Source organism: Enoplosus armatus, chromosome 10, assembly GCF_043641665.1.
Source record: "Enoplosus armatus isolate fEnoArm2 chromosome 10, fEnoArm2.hap1, whole genome shotgun sequence".
NCBI lineage: Eukaryota > Metazoa > Chordata > Actinopteri > Centrarchiformes > Enoplosidae > Enoplosus > Enoplosus armatus.
The window spans coordinates 22,703,455-22,723,993 of NC_092189.1; the positions used below are offsets into that span (position 1 = coordinate 22,703,455).

General features: G+C 42.6%; 1 protein-coding gene across 1 annotated transcript in view; it reads left to right on the forward strand.

Annotated features, from left to right (window-relative positions):
* ppargc1b (peroxisome proliferator-activated receptor gamma, coactivator 1 beta) overlaps positions 1 to 20,539 on the forward strand; it is an 80,528-nt gene that overhangs the window by 54,109 nt on the left and 5,880 nt on the right. The window contains exons 2-6 of the mRNA XM_070913477.1: positions 3,234 to 3,419; positions 7,779 to 7,979; positions 16,462 to 16,587; positions 18,822 to 19,875; positions 20,367 to 20,412. Of these exons, the coding sequence (XP_070769578.1) occupies positions 3,234 to 3,419; positions 7,779 to 7,979; positions 16,462 to 16,587; positions 18,822 to 19,875; positions 20,367 to 20,412 (1,613 nt within the window). The remainder of the gene's footprint in view (positions 1 to 3,233; positions 3,420 to 7,778; positions 7,980 to 16,461; positions 16,588 to 18,821; positions 19,876 to 20,366; positions 20,413 to 20,539) is intronic.

Sequence of the window (20,539 nt, forward strand, 5' to 3'; positions counted from 1 at the left end):
TCCCTTCTGTCTCTTTCTCTCCACTTTGCTGATTGGCTCTTTGATCATGTCTGCTCTGGTCTACTGTGTAATTCAGCTGTAATTTATGAAACCATAAATGATATCAGCTCATGTTATCCATTCCTTGACCCAAATAAACACACACACACACACACACACACACACACACACACACACACACACACACACACACACTGCGAGGCATAGTGAGAACAGTTGTAGTGTCGTAGATCAAAGCGCTACGAGTGGCGATCATAAACACATCATGATGTTGGTGGTGATTTAAAAAATTAAAGCTGGATGTGAGCTGTTCGGATGATGGGAAATGGACAGTGTTTGTGTATTTGTAGAAAAAGCTCTGCAGACAGAACTGGTGATTATGAAGTATTGTGAACATACATATATATATATATATATATAAAATATATGTAATTATAGTTATCATAGACAATGACAAGTACATTTCAAATATGTTGTAATGATAAGAGAAAGATTCAAATTAAAACCCACAGTGGCAAAAGCACAAACTGAGAGACGAGAAGCGAGTGATCATTAACTGCTGTTTAATTAGTTATTATATCGTAAATTCGTCGTTTATGTATAAACTGTTTGTTGATTAGTTTTGGGGAAATGTAAATTCTGTGAAATGGTTTCTGATGCTTGGTCACGATGGAGGAGGATTATTAGAGACAGAACGTCAACATGAATGTTTCTCTCCCTTAATTATTGACATTAGCGAAACGATATAATAAAAAAACATGTTCGGCGTTAGTGACTGTTTTAAGTAGACCAATAAATAAGAATCATTTTAGCACATTTCATTTATCACTGACTGTATTGTGACTAAGTTCAGTGGTAAGCTTTTAAAATGTTTTACATATAATACATTTAAAATATAGTGTCATTCATCTCAGTTTGTTTTTAGAAAACTATTTCTCAAACGGAGGAACTTTGTCGGCCGTTCATTTTATCGGATGATGAGGTTTTGTGGTAGTTTCACGGGTGCCGTCAGGTCAGCTTAACAACACGTACACTGTCGGGGCAAAAGCTTGTGGCGGTAAATAGCTAGAAACTATCGACACCACGTGCGCTCAACACTTGAACAAAGTTATTTCAGGACAGAACACTTACTCACAGCGTTCATGGACAAAACAGCAAACAGGCAATGTGCAGTTCAGACAGTCAGCTGGAGATGAGATTACCTCTGAGGAAACCTGATAGTGAACGAAAACCGTCCGTTTGATTCAGTTAGAAAGATTGGTCTAACTGGTCGGCCCTGTCTGCTCGCCCAGTGAGATGAATGGGAAAGGAAGTGTGTGTTTGTGTGGGCGTTTAAGTGAATGAGAGACAGAAACACTGGTAACAGAGCATGCTTCCTCATCTTATATACAACAGGACGTTAATCTCTTGCTCCTCTGTGGAAACGGATCACAGTTTGCACGCAAACACACACATTAACACACACTTATTTAACAACGCTTCCCCCGCATGCGCCCTCCTTCTCTCCTGTCTCTGCTCCTCATACTATTCTTTCCTTCGTCCTCCCTCATTCGCCTCCCCCCGAGAGACCACAGCCACTTCCCTTCACACTGATTCATGCACACACACTTCCTGCTCTTCTTCTTTTTTTCTGTTCTCTCAGTGACGTGGCTCCGTGTTTCTGTCTGAATCTCAACCGTGTGTTGTGACTGCAGACCACGTGGCTGCTGACATTATTTTAGTAGATCACAAACTGGGGCCTTTTTTCCGGGATTTCAGGGTTTCTTTCGAGTGTGTGAAGAGTTCTTCATGGTGTTCAAGGGGTGTGCAAGATGTTTCCATGTGTTAAGAGCATTTTGAGGATCCTTGAGGGGGATTCAAGATGCCTTAAGGTGGTTATGGGGTTCCTTGAGGGGCACCAGAAGTCGTTAGGGGTCACTCATTTGGTCATTCTTCTAGGGATTCAGGGGCCATTGAGGGATTTTAGGTTGGGTACTGTAGTTCTTGAGGAGGTGTTTACAGGAATGTTTCAGGTTTTTCAAGGGGTTTCAGATTCCTTTGAAGGGTTCTTGAGGGGGTTCAAGGGGTTCTTCGAGGGGGTTTTGATCTTCGCAAAGGGGTTCTAAAGTCCTTAATGAGGTCTATATGGGTCAATTGCTCAAACTATGTTTAACTTCTTCTGTAACTTCAATCTGTGAATGAATGCAAACTTTTGTCACAGCAGTAAAGCATTACTGACACTAGAATAAAGTCTCCGTAACATGTTTAGAGTGCCCTGAAATAATCTTTAGTGGATTGGACAGAGCAAATTATGTATTATTATTATTATTGTTATTATTATTGTTATTATTTCAGAAACTGGACACAGTTGTCATGATTCAGGAGGTTTTCCTGAATGTATGAAACACAGAAGACAAAGACCAATCAGCCATGGGCCACCGTGACCAAAGAGTCCACAGACTAAACAGAGCAGCTCATTTCACCGATTAACGCACCCTCAACCAACGAAGGGGAACTAATCACCTGAAGACCTCTTGGGCCGCGGTTGCACTTTGTTGTGAGCCGCAGGGAGATGTGCAGGATAAATGCACGAAGGAGCTTCCAGATAGGTGCTGCTGGTGTACGTGACACATTTTCTGTCTAATCCTGCATTGTGCCGGGGCAGATGCCTCTGTTGGTTTCAGTGTCGAATCTCCTCTAACATGAAAGTCTCATTATCTGTAATGAGTAGCTGTTGAGAGATGAGGGGCTGTTGATGAGAGCTCCTTGTGACTCCGACAGTGAACAGTGTAATAATATACAGTATATGCCAGATGATGGAGGCTTTTATCCAAAGTGCCTCATAGTACTTCAACTGCATACATATTTTAGAAAGGGTGGTCCAATGGGACCTAAACCCCTAATTCTAACAATGGCAGTGCTGCGCTGAGTGATGGACTTCACAGGAAACACCAACCTCAGTCTCATAGAGGGAACAGGATTATTTCCCATGTTTGGGAGCTTTTGTTTCAGAGAAAACTATTTCCTTTGTGATCGCATAAGAGAGCAGAGCGGCAGACATGAGTGACGCATGCAAACTTCTCACCAAGGATCTTTCCAGCTGTGATCAGCACCTCCAGTTTTTTTGGGTTCATGTTTTACAAAGTGACTTATGCACTTTTGTTGCATCTCAAAAAAGACAAACCGCCTGGGAGTTTTGCTTTAATCTTGATGTTTGCCTAACGTGACCTTTTCTTCTTTTTTTCCATCTTCAGTATGGGGAGGAGGAGGTGTGTTCGGACCGCTTGGACACTGACTTCTCGGACATCGACCTCTCCCAGCTGGACACCAGCGACTTCGACAGCGTCAACTGTCTCAGTGAGCTACAGTGGTGCAACGATCAGCCAGCGGACGCGTCGCCGGCCTCCACCCACTACAGCACAGGAGATGTGCTTTTTGAGGTGAGGCTTCTTCACCAAAATACAGTTCAGTTAAACTGTACAACTGATGTTGCTCTCAAGTCGACCACGGACACGTTCTTCTGCTGCATGGGCGCGGGCTGCCACCAAGATTCATCAGAAATACAGTATATGCAGACGCTCTTTCTCTAAAATACACCTTCTAACTTCTTCAGTGACGGAAGTAACACTGTAATCATAAATATTATTATACATTTTGGCGGACTGGCAAAAGTACAAATACAACGTTGAAGGCACAAACAAGCCCTTGCACAAGAAAATAATCTCCTTCATCAACAAATTCAAGTCCAGATTGCTTCAGGTTTAAGGTTAATCCACATAGTTGGCACCCTGAAGCCACACTTTAACTAGAAAGTTCTCAAATCCGATTTGATTTTGGAAAAACATTCTGCTCCCCTGAACACAACACCGATTCAGCAATGATAGAAGGCACCCTAAATGTCCGAACCCATCGGTTAATGTCTCGAGGAGACCTTCCGGTGTGTATGCTTTAGAATAGTTTGTGGATTTAATGCTGTTCGTCAGTAATGAGGCACAGACCAACGGAGGTGCTGAGGGATTTGTGTTCTTTTTATTTCTGATATTAATGTCCATAATAATGTAGAAATCTTGTCTGCTTCTTGGAAGTGTCCTGTGAAGGGCTTCAACAACATGTGAGTCCCAGTTCCTCCTATTTACTATTTCAACAACCCAGTTACCAAAATATCTGCTGCTGCAGCATATCGTTGTGAAACGAGGAGAACGTGAGGTGACAGGCCAGAGCCAAGCTGCAGAACTCCATATTTCAAACATATGTTCAAATGCTGCAGGCTGTTTTTTTTGAGCAATGCAACTAGAAACCCACGTATCATTAGTCTGAATCTGTTGTATCTTTTTAAAACTGTCTTGCACTCTCTTGTTTTGCCTTACCAACAAAGAAAAGAAATCCATAGCTTGACCAAACTATATATATATATATATGATATATGCATTTAATGCTATGCGAACAGAGGCTTTACTTTGTTGACCAGGGCTGTTCTTTTATTTTATATTTAAGTAAATGAAATGTTGTTTTGATTTGGTCACTTAACTTGTCCAACACACTCCTAATTGCCCAGATATTTAATGAATTTTGGAAGTTTGGAACATGCAAACTCGCAGCATGTCTCAGAGGGCGCTGCCAGGAAAGTAATTCGCAGCTACGCCGTGTGTAACACGATGGTGGAAGCAGTCCATTAGTTTGGATCGGCCCGATGCTTCTACAGGGCCAATGAAAGCCCCGAGGCTCCAGTATCAGGTGCCCTTGCTGGATGAATTCAGGGAATACCCTTCTTGTTTTTCATCTATCTGGAAGCCGACCCTGGATCATTGATTGTCTATAGGTTTCCAGTCCCTGCGAGGTCTCGTGGTCCCATTACAGAGGCTAAATTGAGTGCATCTCGAGAATAAAAAGACGGCAACAAAGACATAAAGTAGCATTTAGGTCCAGATCATCGGCTATGTAATGCAGCTCTGCTGGTGGAAATTGCTCAGATGCTGCGATGCACAGCAGAGTATTGGTTAAATGAAGACAAGCAAGGCATGATGGGAATGCAGGTGAAGTAAACACAGACTGCCTGTCTGTACTCTCTTGACTCTGCGTCTCTCTCTGTTTTTATTCTCATTTCGATCCCCATTAGCCGACGCCTGAGTGACTGTCTCGCTGCTGTCAACACAAAACTTTATGACGCAGTCGGCATCTTGGTAGAGACTCAAAGAGCTACATTAACAGGAATAGATACCGGAGCTGATGACAAAATCTTTATGAGGAAGATCATGGTAACACATGGAAAAGCTCATTATGCTTTCTTCTGTTCTTTCTCCTTTCTCTCACACTGTTTCACTTGCTGTCTGTTGTTGTCTCTGACTCTTTTTGGTCTGTCTTTTCATTTTTTCTTCCTATTACTTTTCTATTTCTTTAGTCTCAATGTTTCTCTCGCTTCTTATTTTCCGACTTTTCTCTATTTTGACTTCATTCTGGATGTTTCTCTCTTTTCTCATAATGTAAGCCATATTTTATAGATTGTATACATAATTTTACTGTTTTATACCATCCAAGGTACAACCTGCATAGACCTCTTTAAGAAAAAGGGATATCTTTTTTTTCTCAGATTTCGAAATCTCTGCTGCCACCCCCCCAACCCAAACCCCTCCCCCGGTGTATTATGTTTTAGCCAATATTGCATTGATCAGACTAATACAGCAGAGCAGACCGTCGCTCGGTTATAAACACACAGTAATGAATAGAGTGATAAGCAGACGGATGAAGCCCCCCGTGTCCCCGTCTCTCTGCTGTCCGTCAATACACCACTTATTTACAGTAGCGTATTGGAATGTAATCCCATGTCGGGCAGGATTGATCGGTGTTTGTGTGTGGCAAGGCTTCATTTAACCTTGGAAGTGAGAAATGGATAGAGTTAGTAAGGCTAGGCTAATTATATATTATAACTTATTAATAATAATAATGATAATAATAATGCTGCATATGCGTCTTTATTGTCAAATAAATAATTAGACATTATGCTGCTTTCTATCTGTCAATGATGTAACTTTCTTTTGCGCTCTGTTGCTGTCTCTTCTATCTAATCTAATTATCCATCTAATCTAATTAATATAATCAGGTAATATCCATGAGTGCTTTTGAATGTACAAACACTAATAATGCTAATAAAGCATTTCTGATATATCCACTGAGACAGAAAGGACATTTTAGTAGATTTTAAAACCATGCGTCAGAAGTTAGATTCAAACCCTCTGGTGATGTAGCACTATATGGAAAAGTGAGTAAACTAGATTTAACCCAAAGACAACTGTAATAATGAGGAATAGCATCATTTATATCCCTGCAACCCTGAACTTTGATGCTGCTTACGTACGACTACGTCTTTGACATCCTGCAGAGAATTTCAACTTCTAAATCGTAGCACCCAGTGAGGAGAAAGAGAGGCAGCGAGAGACCGAGAGACAGAAAATGAATGTAATAATAAATAGTTTGGCAGCCGGGAACAGATAGAGCTGGATGATAAAAGAGAGAGACAGATGAATGGAGCTTGGTGGCTTCCCGTAGGCCAGTCATGCTATCACCTCTCCACCAGACTCTGCTCTCAGCAAGATGGCAGCTCCATAACAGTAAACAACCCCTGTGTGGATGTAACAGGAGGGATGGAAGGATGACATTTTGGACTGAAATTACAGATAAATATTTTCTGCTGATTTAGCTTTTAAATTTGACCATTTTCACACTTGAAAATTGTAAAAAAAACAAAAAAACAATGAGAGGTCAACAGTGCCAACAGTCCTGTTTCAGCAAACCTATGTGGTCTTTTTAATGAGGTCAGAGGTCAGAGTTACATCCTCCTGACTGGGCTAATAAACAAGAGCAAGAACTGACTTTACATTACAGCTGATTAGGATGAATGGATGAGGAAGATGGAGGAGACTGAGTGATTCAGCAATGACACAGAGCCTCCAAAAGACTTTTTCTGTCTGCTGAAGACAATCGTCTCCACACATAAAAGCAGTATACATATATAAATCTGTCAGAGGTTATGACTCATGACTCAAACATGGCTCTTATTGCAGGGCGGGGTTACACAAGGTCTAGGAAATTATGATTGTGCATTATCTTAAATCTTAAACATTATCTTAATGTTTCTTGATTGCAGGTAATCCCAAAACATTATAGCTTTATGTTGCTTTGAGGGTCCAATTAGCTGGTTTTCTTCGAGTGTCACATCAATCAAAATATTATCTCCAGAAATGTTTTTTTATGATATCATAAAACCAGTTATGTAAAACATCAACAGTGCATGTGAACAAATAAGAGAGAAGACTTCTTTCAAGAGCTGCTTTTTTTTCCTCTGATGGAGGAATCAGAAATAGACCAGAATGCAATGCAGCCGCAGGTATTTTGAATTATAAGTAAAGGTGATTGTCAGCTTTTCTTCCCTCCTATATTCAACAACAGCTGACAGCAATAAGTTGATGCTGCTTCCCTGAAGTGTTGTTGAATTCTGGGAAATGTAGGAAATCACTAATTAAGACAAGGCAGGATGAGGAAGAGCGGATTCCCCAAAGGCTAATTAATCACAAAATAATTGGAAATTGGAATAGAAAGTTCATTCTTGAGGGTTTGAAATGTTCAAAGCACCTTCAGGACCTCTCGTCCATGTTGGCTCAAAAGTTAGAAAGTTAGCAAGGCCAAGAATTAACTTTCAATCTCACGTTTTACCACAGCTACAAAATGGACGGCGTGGTGTTGTGTTGTGCTGCAGTTACAGACTGTGTTCTCAGCCTGTTCTCGTTGTGTTTGACTCCCTCCAGACAGAAGAGGAGAATGCGGCTCTGCTCGCCGCTCTGACCGACAGTTTGGATGGCATGGTGGATGCCGAAGTGGGCGGGCTCTCCGTCTTCCCCGCCCTGGGGGAGGGGCCCGACCAGGAAGAGGAAGAAGAAGACAATCTTCCTCTCAGTGCCGAGGACTTCAGCCAGTCCCTGGGGGCCGAGACAGAGGACCTATCTCTAGTAAGAACACCTCTATACTTCCTGTAGACTGGGCAGTTTTTCTTTCTTATAACTTCGCTGTTGGACATTGTAACTGAGATAACATTAAGTGGCGAGACCTCTGATCACAACACTCATCTCCATCCCCCCTCAGGGTCCCTGACCTCACTTTTGCAGCCCATATCTGAACTTTTACGCCCACTTAAGACCTTGATATCTTCACCTCAAATACTCTCATGTTTCTTTTTTGTCAGTGTTGTGCGAAAAACCTCCTGTTGAAGTAGAGCCTTTCATACATGCTTCAAACACCCCCCCACCCCCCCGTCCCCTTTCCCATGCTCTCCTCTCTCTTTCTCCCCAGTATCTTAATCTGTGTCGCGTTTGCAAACCTTGATGTTCCCCTTGTTGGCCCGCAAGGTTCAAAGTCTGCCTTTAACTCCAGGAAAACAGAGGGGCGCTGAGGCACACAGTGACCTTTCATCCAGTCCCCTCCTGTGTGTGTGTGTGTGTGTGTGTGTGTGTGTGTGTGTGTGTGTGTGTGTGTGTGTGTGTGTGTGTGTGTGTGTGTGTGTGTGTTGTATTTCTGTATTTCTAAGAACCACGTGTCCTTACAAGAATAGAAAAAAGTTTAAAATCCTTCCGACTGAGGACAAGTTGCGGATGCTTATTTGGGCAATGATTGGAATTATGAATAGTTTTCAATTAGGTTAAGGTTAGTACTGGAGTACAACTAATTTTCACTCTAATTAATTTAAAATCAAACAAATGTCAAAAAAATAACAATGGAAAGTCATTTACACAAACAGGGAAAAAGCCCTAAAAGAGCTTATCCATTACTTCTACCTGTATAATGAAAGAACATCTATATCTTACTGAAAATGCACTGTATTAAAACTAAAGTCAGAGCTGGAATCAAAGGATAAATCAGGCTTACTACAATAAGTCTGGTCATTGTTTCTACCGTTCTTCTGAGATCCGGGGACGTGGTGACATCTCTTAGGTAAACATTTAGAAATGTCGTCATGTACAAAACTATCGATGTTGTGATAGATCAAATTTTCCCTGGTTCAGGATCAGGATCAAATGTCCTCACAAGTTTAGCAATCCAAACGTGTGTGGGGTCTTCCAGCACGTGCTCCAGTTTATGTGTTTGCTTGTTTTCAACCCCCCCCACCACCACCACCACCACCACCACCACCCCTCTTTTCACACAGTGCTGCTGGATGCCTCTCTTTCTCTCTAGGCCCCTCCATCATTCCCTGAACCAGACTTCTAGGAAGAAACCTTGTTTTTCTCTCCTCACTCTGCTCCCCCCTGTTATCAGCCCCTGCCTGCAACTGAACCCTGCCCCCCACCCCCCAAAAAAACACCAAACCTTCATCTCATCATACAGGAACAACAAATTGCCGTATCCCTTTACAGTGAATATTGTGCCCTACTTTCCCCTCGGTTCACTCTGCTGTCAGAAGAATGCAGTTCTGCACCCGGCTCTGGAGCTTAATTGAAGCAGGAAGCTATTTCACTGCAATAAACGACTTATGATTACGGCTGTAATGCGGCCTTATTGCACTTGTCAAGATGAATCCAGCCTGCTTCCTTAATTTGACTTAAATTTCACAGCAAAGGGGCTGCTTACAGGGTTTGCTTGTGCGCTCCGATTTAGCGGCCGTCTACAAAGATGCTATTGTTTGGCGGCCATGAGTCATGCCGGATGGCTGAATACCTACAGCGTAAATATCCACCGAGCTGCACTGCCTTCCCATTTGCAATTACACGCCGAGTCGTACTATAAAACAAGTCTGTCAGTGAAGTCTCTGAGGAGGTTTGTCAAGATGTTTAGCAACACTTGAAGGAAGTAAACTAAGTGAACAACAGGACTCTTAAAGTTTGCACAAAACTTTCTGATGATTAATGAATTACAAGAAGTGAAAAAGGAAGTTATATTTGATGTTTGTAAATGACCACAAGTCAAACAGAAGTTTGACTTGATCTGCAGGTTTCAGAATCCCAAATTTGAGAATTGTTAAGACTTTTTAGCCGTGCTAGCACTGTGGCTGTGGGGATGGCTCAAGTCTGTAGGTCGGTCCACCACTTTTGTCCAAGAATATACTTCAATATCAGATGAATTACTACGACATTTGGTCTAGATAGCCATGGTGGAGAGAATGAATTCTGATGACTTTGGCGATTCCCTGACTTTTGAGTGAAATGAAATGGTTTTCCATGAAATCTGGTATCCGGATATCTGTGATCAAAATCTTAATTTGCCCGATACTTTTGGTTTATGACCAAACAAATGACACTTCCATCAGGCTCAGCTGTACTTTGTTAGCATGGTGACATCAGTTTTAAGCTCAGAGCACTGCTGTACCCCAGTACTGCTTACAGCGACGCTAGCATGGCAACTTTGAAACGATTAATAAAAGAAGCTGTCAGAATATTTCTATCTCTGACGGGACTTAGCTAACATAATATGTGCAAAATACCACCAGTGTCCAACTCCGTGTTTAGTAAAGCATATCACATTTGAGCACAAGTACACTGCACCTGTAATCTGCTGTTGTGACTTTAGAAACTCATATTTTATCCTTTCAGAGGCTTTGAAAGTTTAGAGACTTAAAGGAGCTGAGATCATGTGACATATTTTACTCCTCTGTTTATTTACTGTTGGTAGCGTTGCAGGATATGACTGGTGTCAGAGAGAAAAAATGAAAGGAGGAAGGGGCATTCCTTACAAATGAGTGGAAATGATAATGACTGTAATGACCTTAGATGGTTCAGTACAGGAGTAAGGATAGTTTGCCTCACAGCGATAGCCATTAGCGTGTGGCTCACACTATGCTGGCATAGTAACAGAAAACAGGACGCAGCGAGACAGAACTGGTTTCGTTGCTGCTAACTGCCATGGAGGTATTGTTTACTCCAAAACAAGTCGGCGATACTGAGGGGTCAAGCCACCAGATGCCATCGTCTCCGCTGTTGTGTTGCAAAACATTGTCGCCCCTCACATGACCGCCCTGCCCTTGTTTCACCTTGAAGACTCATTGGTTGTCGGTCAGCTTGTGTCAAAATAAGAATGAGTGTAGGCCGGTTAATCAGTTACGCCTGCCAGTTTTCTCAGTTTCCACCTCCATCAAGTAAGAAAAGACAGTGAAGGTCAAATGAGAAGTGGTAGCTTCTGTCGGATGGTTACCGTTATATCCTGAGAAGAACCTGACTAAATACAGACTCAAATCTTAAACCTAAACCTAAAAGTTCAGTTTAGTTCATTAACTATTAGCTAGCTTGTGCTAAGCTTAGTGATTAACTGCATGTTACAGTACCAATCATTTATCCTGCATTTTATTGCTGCAGTGATCACACATGGTTTATCCTGCACCGGCACTGCAGAAACACAGCGCTCAGTCAACTGGCTGCTGCTTCATTCCTCTGACAGCTGGCAAGATAACACTTTTCCAAAAGTTTCTTCACACTCAAACACACAGTGTCCCCTTTCTCTGTCACACAACCACAAACTACTACTACTATTACTACTATTGCTGCTGCTGCTGCTAAGCTACTACTACAGTTTCCACCTCTACTTCTATCTCTGTTGTTGCCACCACAACTTCTGAAGTCATTTCCCTGAGGCATCATCTTGGTACGCCTCCAGGCAGCAAGTTTGTGACTAGCAAGACAAGTCAAGCCTCCCATCGCTCTGGGGAATTCAGAGTTTTCTACATCTAAAGTTAGACAGATGCCAAATAGCGTTTACATGTCAGGAACACTGGTGAACAGTACTGGCTGTTTTTTCCAAAAGTGCAGGAAAACTTGTTTTTTCCAGTTGGGATCAACCATGCGTGCAGTTGTCAGCACCCCTCTTGTACAATTAGTCATAAATACAGTAACAGTTGTGGCGCGTTGATCAACAAATTAGTGCCATTTTTAGCGTTTCAGATTTCCTGATCGTGAACTGATGGAACACCCCAACGTCACTGTTAGTAACTACACTACCACTGTTATTACTATTCACCTGTAGCAGCCACTTAACTGTAGTAATACCAAACCTTTCACAGTTTTAAATTACTGTTTACGCGACTACAAATACCTACTGTATATTTATATCGCAGTGCTTCCATGACCCAGTGTTTTTCTTTTTCTGCCTGGTTAATTAATGTTTTCCAGTCTGGTGTCTTCTCCTGTTGGCCAAAGGAAAAAAAATCGACTCAAACAAAAAAAGAAAAATGATTGTGCTTCATTCCTATAAACAGACTCACTCTGACTTCTAAAGGGTTTTTTTTAGGTTTACTGAACGTTTCACTCGTCTGAAACAAAAACAAAAAACTAAATTACCGACTCCAGACCCCCTGACAGGAAGCAGAATATTTCACGTCACCGTATATAAATCACATCATCCTGCATCCTAGCTCTCCTCCCATTGCGTTGTACTATCAGTGGCAAAAATAGCAACCTGACATTCACATCCACTCACACAGAAAAGCCTGATGTAATAACATTATGCTGTTTACTCTACTGAATCTGCCAGATGTGCGTGTGTCTGTGCTTCATCCCCTATTTCCATCAGTTGAGTAGTTTACTGTCACATGACTGCTGTCACTCATGTGCTCAGGCCTGAGTGTGGCGCTGCCCTCTACTGGTGAGAGGTGAGACAGCAGGTCTGTGTTCATGTGCAGCACACACACGTCAGGTGTATTCATGACCCGTCAAGAATTTAATTAAACATATTAACTGGTTATAACTCAATTCAATCCAATTACGTTCTTTTTTATGTGATATAATTCATATATTCATACACTCACACTGACATGTATATGTATGTGAAAGCACATGTGGAGGCCCTGTAATCACAGACATAACATTTTGACAAGTTATAAATAAACTGCTGGATAAACGACTTGATAAAATCATTAAAGATATCTTTAAAGGGAATCAGACAATTGAAAATGTATTTTGAAATACTGTAGTACTGTGAATTAGTATTAGCCAAATTATGCCTCCAATAATTGCAGACCAGTTTGTCAGATTGGTCACTTTGTAATTATGACTCATCAAATTGCACTTGCAGACATCTAAAATATAATAATAATAATAATTATAATAATAACAATAATAACATATGATCAGCTAAACCATTTTACAGTATACACTAAAATAGCTTGCCATGTGATTGTTCTGAGGTCAAAACTGCCTTTTTATATCTAGACAGTGTTTGTTAACGTATGTCAGATGGTTTTACCTCGTCAACATTTAAGCCTTAAACATATCTGAAAGCATGTGAGTCACTGTACGTGGAGATAAGAGGTTTCTTCCTGTTTGCATGCACAGTATGTTTGAGTTGCACCTTCATTTGGGTGTGTGTTCACCTGTATTGTAACAGGTGAGAGTACCTGTCATTTGTGTTTGTTTGCATGTTCTTCCTCTTCTGAGTAAACCTGCCTCTCTGTTTATTTGCACTTTTCATTCCATGCTTTGGTGTATTTGCTCCCTCAGTGGGGGTTTTTTTCACGTCACCATGCGTTCACATACTCTTTATTTGTAAAGAGTTTAAATAAGTTAGTGTGTGTTTGCATTTGTCTTTCATTTGTGTGTGTGTGTGTCACTATATCTCTGTGTGATTGCAGTTGCACCTCCACTTTCTCTATGCGTGTGTGTGTCTCACCACAGAACAAGGCCTCCATTGATGCTGCCAGTGGAGCTCTGGAAGGCTTCCAGAGTAGAGTAGAGTAGAGCGGGGAAGAGTAGAGTGTTTGAGGGGCCCGGATGCTGCCGGAAGGCTTTCAATGTTTCACACAGACACAAACCTTCAGTCTCCTCTTTACTTTCCTCAATGGGACTCTCAGAGGAGCATCATCACACACCCTGAGCCAAGTTGGCTCGCCCACAAAGGGCCGCGGTGGCCCCATTAGTGATGCGGGTGATCATCCTGTCAGTCATTTGACCCAGATAGTATTCTGTGGTGACAGCCAGCTCTGTTGGGTGGTAATGTTTCGCTCATTAAAGCATTACAGTAATAAACAATGTTATTGTTGTAAATAAAACACAGTTTAACTATGACCCCTGGATCATAATCAGCAGCTTTATGGCAAACAACCACCATTTTAAACAATAATCTGCTGTATTGTCTTCAGAGAAGCATCTTTTTATGCTTTATGCCTCATAAGTTTGATTTATAATGAGTTTTCTCTCTATAGTGTTCGACATTACCTTGCCATAAAGATGTATGCCAACCTAAAAAGCCTGTAAAGTGGTAATAAAAGCCCTCCTCAGACACATATAGTTGCCATATAAAGTTGAACTAGAGGTGGGTCAGCAGGTTTGACGTTTATTTATAGATGTTATGGTGCCATCATTGAGGTCCATTGGATGATTAAATGTCAAAGCTAATAGCTAAATATATAACAACAGGGCTAGATAATCATAAGGTTTTATGAGTAACTTTAAAGTGAATAGTTTGACGAAATAAATCTGAACGTGCAGTCTGTTATTTAACACTGTAAACTGCTCATCTATGGAACTAGCCTGCAGGCTAATAACTTAAGCAACGTGCTGATAGCTTTGCTTGTCCTAGCTCGGTTAGCTCAAATGTAGTGTTTACAAGGAGGTCTGGGTGAGCTGAGCCTACCGGTTAGCTAACAAACTGACATACATACATCATTGTTTCACAACATAGAAAGACGAGGTGTCTCGTGGATCACTTAATCATATGACAGGTTTATGTCGTGGCTGTCGGTTTTGAATGTTTCATCTTTGTTTTTGAGAAATTAGATTTTTCTGTCAGTTTGGTATGGCTGCTAGCTCGAAATACTACAATACATATTCACTGTTAAATGTATTTTCAGGTTTCTTCTTCAACTCCCTATAAGAGTTTTTACTCAAAAGTCACTCATCTTTTTGAACTGAACATTCAGCTGGGAGTTCACACATTCAAGCCTCAGATGTGAAGGGACACCTAAAATACTGTAACCTCTCCCATTGTGCAACTCTTACTTATCCAAACACAAAATCAGCAGTGAATTTATCGTTTAGAATGAACCTTTTCCCTCAAATCAAATGATCATTTACTTCAATTCAATAATTGTATTAATTCCCAGCAGGGTTGAATTTATCAGCTGACCACAGTCACTGTTTCCAAAGAGAGGAGGACCTCCAATATGGCTGCCAGAGGGTGTGTTGTGTTAAGTGGACCCTTTGCTGTCAACCATTTGGGAAGCCTGGTATATCCCACTGCTCCAGTCCTCATTCCTATCACATCTGTATTTTCTACATCGTCTTCTCCTGGAGCAAACGCTGCACAGCTTAGTGGGGGATTTTCTCCCTAAGCTGATTTATATCAGCTGATAGCCCTGTCATGAAGCTAGGCACTGGAATGAATGGATGAATAGACAGATGAAAAAAAAGCAATGAAAGGATAGTGAGGAATGAGGGAGTGGTTGCTTTAGTATCCATTTGAAAGGTAATACCCAGGGAAGGATTCGGGAGGTTTGTTCTGCTTCCTGTTTGATCTGAAGGCAGGAGAGTATGGAGAGAAGGAGGGATGAGTGAGAAGGAAAAGGACTGAGGTGATGTAAAAGATGAAGATTGTCAAAGGTTAGCGTTAGAGAAAGGATGAAGATTTCTGGATGAAAACAGAGAAAAGTTGAAGTTGAAAGACGGAACAAGGATTTAAAGAGAGGAAGAGAGGATGGAGAAAGGTGGTAGAGGGAGAGGGGAGGAAAGGAGGATGAAGAGGATGGGATGGAAGAAGTGTTGCTACGAAACGAGACGGAGGAAGAAGGAGAACCAAATAGACTGAAATAAAGACAAAACTGTTAGAAGGATGGAGGAGAACGGAAGGAGCAGAAGTCATATTCTATGTTTTTATAGAGAGAGAAATGGCTGAATCCAGCTCTTTAACGGGAAACGTGAATGTGCCATGTAGCTGTCAGCTTTAGGGATGTGATAGATGTACAGTAGCATAACCTCATGGCCTCTTCTGCACATAATTCCCTTGTACAAACATCCATCTGCAGGTTGTTAACAGCCGTCAGGATATAGATTAAAAATTGGAATGAAAGGCTGAAGGAGCTAAATGTTGGACACTTTCATCTCACTATAATTCCTTCTTAATTTTTCAGCTCGTCTCTGTTGGTATTCTGAATAAAATGTGTATAAGGTCTAATATTTTACTCCAGATGTATCTTTAAGACTCACCCTCCCACCCTGTTACATACACATATTTATTACTATGCTTGTATTTATTACATTAATGCCAATCAAGACTGATCTTAATGCTTAACCAAATCTTTAATCTTAAATATCACTTCAATATCACTCAAAAATTGCTATCTGATTTCTAACTTTCTGGAGACAGGAGGTGGAGACATTCGGTCCTCATAAGGACGTGATTACAAGAACAAAAGCACGTCCTGCTGCGTTTTATTACCGCTGAAGAAAAAAAGAACCACAGTGCAACATATGTTGGATGCAGAGCCTGACTGATTTCTCCCACCCTCTTCCTCACTAGCTGAAGATGCTGCTGCTGACTCCTCCCAACGTGCCCACGGGTGTCGACGCACACAAAGACAGAGTCCACGGCCATCGCTATAGCAACAGAAGCCTGCACCTACGGCCAGTCAGACCTCTGGTCAAGGTGAGGCACGACTTACTGTGAATACCTGTCGATTCAATGTAGGTTTGGCTGGTTTACAGTTTGTGATATTAAATCTTATTTATCGTGCAAAACAACGTCAGACTGTGAAGTGGAACTGAAGCAGTATGTTATGTTGTAACCCCAGACACTCGTCTCTCTATTCACTGGTCACCGCCTCGTTCCCTGTGTCTTCTAAAGGCTGGCGAGATAACAAAATTGGATTTTTCCAATCACTTCCCCTCAGAGGTGCCGAGTTAATGCAGAAGTAATTCAGTGTTGCATGCAGGGCCTGCAGTCAGCATCACTGCCGCTGCACAAGTTGTCCTTCAAACAGGTGTCTGCACTGTCTGTAGGCAAGAGTCAAACAAGAACAGGTATCATGCGATTATGACTCATTCCTGCATTGTCCAGACATTCATTCATTAACTCACTGTATTCAAAAATACAGTAAGAGGTTGTTCAGATGGTCTGACTGGAGCCTGCGGGTTGTATCACGTTTCCAACAGTCAACGTTGATTTATTTTAACTAGGACCACAATCTTTCTTAAACTTCAACTAATTATTAACCTAAACTTGACCAACCCTAAACTTTAAAAGGTTGCAGATTAGAAAGCGCTTCTATGAATCATAACAAGCATATGGGTCGCTTTGAAAGGCACAGACATGACCAGGGACATTTCTCTAAAATGGCTTTGTGGCTGTCTTGTATGATGTGCAGCGTCCTGCCTTAAACCAGATCAATCCCACCGAAAGAAGTTTCATTAGCATCAAAGTTTAATTTCAGAAAAACTGGCGCTCAGTGCAGAAACAATGGCCATCAGTGTTGGCCTGTAAGAACTTCTGACAGGAACAGGAAAAAATAGCAAACTTTCCCGCCAGCAGTTGTCCAGCTAGTACAATAATAGTTTTTATTCTCCAAATGACAGATATCTCATTCTGGACTATAAACTCTTCGAGCCTTCAAGCTTGCGGAGACCTTCAGCTGCTGCCAGTGATAGATGAGGTGTTGTGGAAGAGAGGACATTTACAATGCCTACTGCTGTATGACTTAGCAGTAATTGGATAGCTGCTAGCATTGTGCTTCAAGTGGTCATTGATTACAACACCAGTCATTTATCATGTACAAACATAAAGCATGGTGAGCCTTCACACAGCCTTCTGCTCTGGCTCAAGCCGGGAGGATACAAAATACCCACAGGATGCAGCGCGGGGATAAGCCAAGCCCGTATCCATCACACACACTCCTAACCTCGCACAGTGTGTCTGCGTGTGTGTTTGAGCTTTAGTTTTAGAGTAGTGTGGCTTTGCTGTGGCAGATGGCGGGAGTACTGACTGACAGGGCAAGAGGGCAACAGTGAATCATAGTCTCTCTCTCTCTCTCTCTCTCTCTGTATGAGTAATATAGAATCAGCCATTTCATTGCAGCTGCACACTGAATCATCCCTCACAAAGTCGGAAGCAGAATTTACTGCTGTGTGCTCAGTGTTCCTGTATCCAGGGCAGGAAATTGAAGATACACGCGATACATGAGTCAGTTTTTGTTGTTATGTGGTTCATTTTTCTTGTTCCCATGAACAACTGTAGACAGTGTGATGAGATATTTCCAGCACAGCTACAGTGGAGTTTGATAGAAAATGAAAAATGTTTCAATAGTAATAGTAAATAGTAAATGTCAGGTTTTAGTGTCAGTTCCTCAGAGTCAAAGGCGTTTTTCTAAGGTTGCCATTTTGTGCTAATTAATATGCAGTCGATATTTATATATTTCTTTAACTTTTGTTGGGACAAAATCAGTTAAATAAAGCTGCATTATTTTTAAAAATATTTTGTCCATCAACCACAGGAGCTGGATTAAAAACGAGCTTAAAAACGAGCTTAAGCAAGGTTAGATGTCACTGGTCAAAAAGTAACTTACCAGACAGGCCAGAGTGGCTGGTTGCAGGTGGTTATTTCACTCCCAGACTATCATTAACTTACTGTTGAAGCATTATGTTCTTGTAGTCCAATCTGCAGTTCACAGACAGGCTTAACAAGATCGGGGCTACAGGTCTAGATTCTCTCCACTGGCCCCCCTCTCGTAAATTCAGACCTTTTCATTAGCCATTAACATATTCTTTTGGTTCAGTTTGGTGGCTCTTTATTGTCATAAGAAAAAAATGTTTTTGCCGTGCAGAGAGGAGACAGTTTGAGGGTAAAGTCTCACTCTGGTGTCCATGTTTGTGCGTCTCCACCCTCAGAGTGACCTCCCTCAGGAGCGGAAGCCCCGAGCGGTGCGTCCGGCGGGCCGTCTGTGCACCGAGCTCCACCGCCACCTCACCACCGCCCAGGACTCAGAGGACACCCCGGCCCCCGACACAGAGGAGGACGAAGAGGAAGAGGAGGACGAGGATAGTGAGTCGGAAGAGGATGAAGAGGAGGAAGGGGAGGAAGAAGAGGAGGAGTCTTCCAGCAGCGAGGTGGAGGGTGTGGCAGTCGTGGCTGCTGTCCCCACTGAGCCGCCCAAGCCTCAGTTCAGCTCAGAGAAAGAACTGCACTCAGTGGTGGAGCTGATCACCTACATGCACACCTACTGCCTGCCCACACGCAAGCAGCAGGGCTGGGAGCGTAAGGACCGGGACCTCCAGAGGCCTCGGGCCAGACCTGAAGCCCCCCGCCTGGCCACCACAAACTCTAACAGCAGAGTTGTCTTGGTGGCTACACCTGGGACTAGTGGGGGCTTGACTGGGACAGCCGGTGCCCCGAGGAGGCTGCCCTTTGCAAGGCGAAGGGAGATGAAGGCCAACTCCCTTCTCCGTGAGCTCCTGCAGCAGAGCAGCTCTTTCGATGTGAGCAAGCCTTATAGACTGCACAGCCCTCCCTACACCCACTCCCTCAGCCCCAACAGAGGAGGAGTATCTGCTCCTTCTGCCCTGGCTAAATCAGCCCCTGCCCACTCCCCCAGCTCCACCACCCCTAAACTGGAGCTTCGTAAAGACTCTTCCTCCCCTGAGAGGAGATACTACTCCTCTGAGGCGCTTCAAAGCCCGGAGGAGACGGGAGAGGACGGCGGCTCCTTCTCGGTTCGGCGCTCCCGACGTCTGGCCTCCTTCCCCAGCCGCTTCGCCAAGAGGCTGCGGCCTGGACGGGCAAGGGAAGGAGAGGGGAAGGACAAGGAGGAGAAAGAGGAGGGACGAGTAGGAGTCAAACTCCTGCCAACCCAAGCAGGAGGGGGGACCACGACGGAGCCGGAGCAGCTAACGTCGAGAGACGGCAGCGCCGGTACAATGGAGCCGACCAAACCCTGCTGCCACGGTGAGATGGAAAGACACAGGCTACATTCATACTACAGGCTTTTATTCTCTATTTTTTATCTGTTAATATCTTGTAATCCATATCTCATATAAACTGTTCGAGTTGTACATTTTGCTGTCCTCTATACCAACACTGGCTCAGCCAATTATTTTTTATGACGCATGTGACAATGTGAACGATGTGGGATTTACTGAATGTCCTTGGAGATGTGAACGTTGGGATGCAAGTCACATATACTGTAGCTCTTATGTCTCACCATTACATTCAAAACATAATCCATGAGATGTGACAGCTAATGACACTGATTATTAAGATCTGAGTCTCATGAGGGGTGAGAAAATACCAGAGTTGTGTTGCAGTCCAAGATACAAACACAACAGACTCACACTTCCATACTCATTGTTAAGACGGGAAAAAATCACAGAGACACACATCTTCCGAGCGTGCATGTGTAACGCATGGTTGTAACTGCCTTTTTATTCTGATTGCAGAAAAGCGAGCCTGCCTCTGTCTGCCTCTCAACCCCAAGTCCACAGGGTGAGTATCTCTATATAAAGTACCTGCTGTGTTCCATCATACATTAGTCACTTGGTAAAAGTACTCCTTCATTTTTCATGCAGCATCAAGCCTGCAGTAGCAGAGTACTTCATGTTAAGCATTGCAG